Source organism: Gavia stellata, chromosome 11 (assembly GCF_030936135.1).
Source record: "Gavia stellata isolate bGavSte3 chromosome 11, bGavSte3.hap2, whole genome shotgun sequence".
Lineage (NCBI taxonomy): Eukaryota > Metazoa > Chordata > Aves > Gaviiformes > Gaviidae > Gavia > Gavia stellata.
The window spans coordinates 30,383,252-30,389,251 of NC_082604.1; the positions used below are offsets into that span (position 1 = coordinate 30,383,252).

Consider the following 6,000-nt stretch of genomic DNA (forward strand, 5'->3'; position numbering starts at 1 on the left):
TTTGCCCGAATCTAAGAAGACGACATACTGGCCACGTTATAAACAGATACTGAGAGCAAGAAGGAAGATTGGTCTCTTATAATACTGAGGGGCCCTGAAAGACTAACTGGCATAAGGGGGACGATACTGGAGAGGATTTCAACTGCTTTACCCATCACACTGGTGAGAAGGTGGTCTGGGCTACTGGTGATTGTAGACGTTGGAGAATTGAGCCTTGGAGGGGTCAAACCCTGTGCAAGATGTGTGGAGAAGGCAATGAAATTCTTTCTGCCTGAAGGCTATTTCTCAGCATAAAATGATGCCGATTGTGCTTTTTTGTGCTTTGAAACTAAATTCAATTGGAGTTAAAGGCATTACTCATGAGTAAAATCATCAGGATCTGGCCCTAATGATATGGTACATTCAGTGTTTGTATCTTTGGCTTGTAATAAACACAATTTGCATTCTATTTTATCCATCTTAGGGAGACGTTAACAATTTAGAGTACAGGAAGCGTTAGAAAAAAAGTCGATTCTAACACCAGCCTTCAGATGCTCCTGCCAGGGCAGGATTTCCAAACCTACCTTTTGCTCCACAATCCGTAGCAGGGATTGCTGATTATACAGAGAAACCATGTGCCAAGCACTGTCCCAGGTTCAAAGAAAACACATTACAGAAAGACAAAGAAAGCTAATCCTCCTAATCTTTCTCTTTAGACCAGTATCAGGTGTTAAAAGCAGCCCCAGCAGGTAACTGCATTCAAGCAGAAGCTATGTGCTATGCAATTTGAAGACTTCCCTTCTGCCACCCCCGTATTTCTGCAGAGAGCACTTTGCACACAGGGCACACGCCAGCGCTCAGGGGCTAAGCCTTACCCCAAGCTTTTCATGAGGGGACCTTGCAAAGGATGCAGAATTCCACCTGGCACTCATGTGAACGGGCTCTGGAGCATGAGAGCCCAGGGTCCCTGGAGGTGCTAGCTCCTAGCAGAGAGGGAATTTAGAAAAGCACAGGGCCACAGACAGCAACACCAACGTCACCAGACAGCCCATTCCCACCTCTACTAGGACCTGTAACTCTGCATTTGTCTCCTTTTTCAAATGATAGACAGACTTCACCAACCCCAAGGCTGGAACGACGCAGGACTGCATCCTGTAAATGCCCGTGCAACACACACTAACACCACCCATACACACGTGGAATGAAGACTTTCCCCGAGCCACATTTCAACCAATTATGTTATGGCAAATAACAACGAGCCTGTTGCAGTTAATTTCTACCTTCTAATGCACCCATGTAACATATTTTAAATATTAACCATCTGGGTACTTGCCACTTCCATTCTTACTGTAACTGACTGCATATTTATAGATGTGTCTGCAAGAATCAATCCACCACCTGACTAAAAATATGCAACAGTCCAGATCTAAAAATTCATCTCCATACATTGTCATAGCTGAGTTCAGATGCAGTTCTGCAAGCCTGGTCATGATCACACATAAAAAAATACACATTAGAGAAATATTTCTAGTTACCGTAATCATCAAGTTTGTAAGTATGATGAGTAGCGACATAAGGGTGAAAAGACAGAAAGATGCTAGAGGTCAAAAAATTGGGATATGTCGGAAAGGATAAGTAATGGACTTGAATACGTATCTTTTATCGCGTGTTGTCTAAGCCCCTCTCAACCAGCACTGACCAATAGTCACTCTCGGACAAGCGCTTGCCAGCCTACGTGAACCAGATGATAATGCTCATACACAGCTAAGAAATTACCTTTAATTAGTCTCCTTTCTGGAGGCCTCACAAGAAGACAACAGACCAGGAAGAGAGCAAAGCCTGAAAAACGTTGCATGGCTGCCCTGCCGTACTTGGTCAATTTAACTGGAGTTCATCCTCTAGATACATCAGACTGACGTCTTCTACAAGTGCCGAATTCACTGGGACAGAAGACAGCCACGAACACTAGAAGACCAGGACATCCCAGACCAACCACGGGAGAGGCAGGGATATCTGGCACACATGGCTTCATGTACGAGTCACAACCCCGCACACGAGGCAAACCTCAGAGACCCGTTGACTTTGCTGGGAGACATCCCAGTCACAAAACCCAACCAGAGGCTTCTTCCACCCAACTCTGGACGGCTGGCGGCCCAGAAGCAAGACCAGGAAGCTGGGCCGGGGAGAGCCTACAATCGACCCTGTGGCTTTGCTGGACATGCCAGCCATGTCACAGCACCTGCCTGCACTACATGCTTGCCCCCAGCACTGACTGACGGTGGGTCTCTGTGGGTTTGGTTCTGGTACCCACTAGAACAGCCACAGCCTGATGTGAGAGTACGAGCTACAGCCCCGCTCACCTCCACCGTGTGTTTTTGGATACGTTTCCCGACCTCCAAAACCGTCCAGCCCTTTCATTCCTCCAACCACAGGTCCCTGTTGTCAGGTCAGAACCACGGGTGGGCAGCTCCGCAGGCCCACGCTCGCCCCAGTTGGAGACACCTCTCACCCTCTGGGCAGCCCCTGCCCCTCACAAGCTGGGGGTTCCCCTCAGGGGCTGGGGGTGCCCCTCACGGCAGGTGGCTGTACCCCTCGCAGGCCCATGCCCCTCACAGGCCAGGGGTACTCCTCACGGCAGGTGGCTGTGCCGCTCACAGGCCGGGGTACCCCTCAGAGGCCTGTGCCCCTCATGGGCCAGGGGTGTCCCTCACGGCAGGTGGCCGTGCCCCTCACGGGCCGGGGTGTCCCTCCCAGGCCTGTGCCCCTCACGGGCTGGGGGTGCCCCTCACGGCCGGTGGCCGTGCCCCTCACGGGCCGGGGTACCCCTCACAGGCCTGTGCCCCTCACGGGCCGGGGTACCCCTCACGGGCCTGTGCCCCTCACGGGCCCGTGCCCCTCACGGCAGGTAGCCCGGCGGGCAGCCCGGCCCCTCTGCCCCCGCCGCCGCCCCGCAGGGAGAGCCCGGCCGCGGGGAGAGCCCGGCCGCGGGGAGGGCGCCGCGGCCGAGGCGGCGGTGAGCGGGACCCGCCGCCCCCGCCTCGCCGCAGAAAATGCAAGTCAGCGGGCGGCTCCGCGGCCGCCCGGCGCCGCTCAAAAGTTTCGGGGGAGGCGCCGGGCCGGGAGGCGAGGGCGGCGGCCCGCCGCGGGCGGGGGGCGGGCGCGGGGCTGGCGGCCGGGGCCCGGCGCCGCCGGCGGTCTCACCTCCTTCTGGCGCGGGTCCTGCGGGTAGACGTCGGGCGGCCCCAGGCGCGGCCGCTTGAGCGGTCTGTGCTCATAGCTGAGGAGCCCGAAGGCGGCCATGATCGCTCATGTTCGCCGGCGCGGCGGGCGGGCGCTGGAGCGGGCTCCGAGCGCCAGGGAGCAGCACTCGGCGGCTCGCCCCCCGCCTCACCCCCGCCGCGCCGGGGGCGGGCTGCGCGCCGCGGCGGCGGACGGGCGCGGGGGCGGTGCGGTGCGGCCCGGCCCAGCCCACCCCACCCCGCTCCGCTCCTTCCCGCGGCAGGTGCCGGCCGGGGCCGCCCCGCGCACGGCCCGCGGCCCCCGCGCTGCCCACCAAACCGCACGGCAGCGGGGCGGTGGCGGGGCCGAACGCCGCGCCGGGCAGACCGCAGCGCTGGGGGCCGGCGGCAGCGGCCGGCCCCCCCCCGAGCTGCCCCGGGGCGTCGGCGAGGAGGGGCTGGGGCGCGGGGCGGGCAGCGCTGCCGGCGGCCTGGCGCGGAGAGGCGCTGGGGGCGCGGCAGCACGGCCCCCGCTCCGCCGCTGCCGCGTGTTCGCCCTGTCGCCTGTCCCCGGTCCTAACATCATTCATTTTAGCGGATAAATGCCTCACGCGGGGAATTAACCGCCCGCCGCGGGCGAGGCAGGCCCGCCCGGGCCCCTGCCGCTCCCCGGCCCGGCCCGGCCCCGGGGCTGCGCCGGGGGCACAGGCGGTCTCCCGTCCTCCCAGGAGGAGTTTTCCGTCCCCGGGTACGGGCTGTCCGGCGTAGCTAGCCGCTGAGCAGGGGGGTGCAGCAAAGCCCCCCCACCCCTCTCCGGGCGCAGCCCCTCGCTGCTCCAGCCGTCGGGCGGCTCCAGCGGTGCGGGGCCCCGCAGAGGAGCGAGGGGCACCCGTTCCCCCTCGCTCTGCTGCCTGGGGTCCGTGGGAGATCCTGAGCGCGCTCCCGGAGGTACCAAGTGACTATGGGGAGGCACTGTGCTGCTCCATCAGCAACGGCCGTGTCCCCGCTGGGGCTGCAGCCTCCAGCGGCCCTCGGGCGCGTCCCTCGGTCCCTCTCCCTTCGGCTGCCGCTGCCGGCACAGGGCCGCGCGGGCACTCCGCGCCGCGATTCCCGAAGGATGCTCCCAGGGGCCGGTCCGTACCGCCAAGCGGGTCCACTGATCCCAAGTGGATCAGCCAAGCAGGACAGGAAACGTGAGGCAGCAGAGGCACGGTTGCTGATTAATGAATCGTCAAAACAACAGCAATGCAACATTAAAGCTTTAGGGCTCCTCCTTTTCCAGCGTGCCGGTGGGTGTCAAGTACTTGCCTGCCTTCCTGACGTGGGGCTGCAGTCCCCACCGCAGCCTGCAATCACTGTCCTGCTATGCAGAAGACAGTCCCCTCTCTCGGGATAGGTGCCATCTCCTTAGGTATTGGAGTGGTAGGTGCATTCCTGTATTAGCATTACAGTAAGCAAGCATGAAAACTTCTTTTTTTCCCCTTTCTACCCATTATTTGTGCCAGATCCTCTCCTTGTGCTACATCTCCGGGCCAGTACAAACACAAGGTACTTTGGAAATAAAAAATTAGGCGGTCAGTTGCAAATAAGTCTAAATACAATTAACAACAGCACTCTACAAATGAGCTTACGTTTGAATTTAGTAGGGACAAGAACAGGAAGTACAGGCAACCCACATTTCTTTTGTCTCCAAGCAATTCTCTAATCAAACCACAGATCACTTAAAAGCAGAGGCTGTAGGATAAGTGATAAAGCCCTACACAGTCTCGTATTTGTTAATACATCTTCTATTTAAATCCTTGTCACTTTTCGTTACTGAGTCACTTTTCATACATCCGTCTCTGTTGTTCACCAAAGGCAAGGATCAACAAGTCTGAGATCTTCACGCTTTAAGCTCTAGCTTTGCGATGCCTTCCTTCACAGGTTTATCAGACTTCGTATGTGATCCAAGGGCACGCTCCAAAGACCAGCAGTGTTTGTCAGCTCTTTTCCTTCACCAGCGGATAAAAATGCTTCAGAGCTTTTCGTAGGTTACAGTGGCACGCTAGATCAGTGTTGTGATCCCCGGCTTTGGGAAGATTAATATCATGCATATTTTAAGATAGTATCATTACATTTTATTCCCAAGACTTTGTCAAACACATCTTGATGTATTTAAACACACAGATCCCAGTCTTTTGCTGTTTTTTGTCATGCAGAATGGTCTGACAATCTCATAATGGCACTCGCTGTTCTGGGTTGATTGGCCTGCATTTTACAGCAGCTCTGTAGTGCAGGTGTCCCAGCAGAGACTGGCCCCGTGATGTCCATAGGTCGGGGTTACGGATCTGACTATAGATTTGCACTGTCCACTGCTCCAGTCCTCAGTTCAGTCACTGATGTTCAGGAAGTCCGGCTTCAAATCCAGTTTGTTTAAACCCTCAAGCCTGCAAGCATTCTGATCTGGAGTTCTGGTTTGGTTTTCTCCAGAAACACTGCCAGGGCAGCCAGGTTGGGTTGAGCTGTCTCTGTTCAGAGGGTAACAAGTATTGCACGTCACCTTTAGTCAAGTGAGTAGTGCCTTAAGCCACCACTTCAATACAGAAATTTGAGGAATAAGCTCTGAATAAGGAAGAAGAGCAAATACCAGTCCATAGTACATTTTTTTATCATCATAACTGAATTCTTGTCATCTGCTGTGACTTTGCTGGTGCCAGTTAAAAATAGAGAGTAACTTCTGAAAATATTGCATTAATTATTGGTTATATGCTTTCTTCAAGGACATGCCTCATTTTTAACATTCGCAGGTCTATTCAGTTCTCAT

The 6,000-nt window shown here is 56.1% G+C and overlaps 1 protein-coding gene across 1 annotated transcript in view; it reads right to left on the bottom strand.

Annotated features, from left to right (window-relative positions):
- The window catches only part of MED12L (mediator complex subunit 12L), a 155,016-nt gene extending 151,737 nt beyond the window's left edge, over positions 1–3,279 (bottom strand). Inside the window, exon 1 of the mRNA XM_059822799.1 lies at positions 3,181–3,279. Within this exon, the coding sequence (XP_059678782.1) occupies positions 3,181–3,279 (99 nt within the window). The remainder of the gene's footprint in view (positions 1–3,180) is intronic.
- Between the last annotated feature and the right edge of the window lie 2,721 nt (positions 3,280–6,000).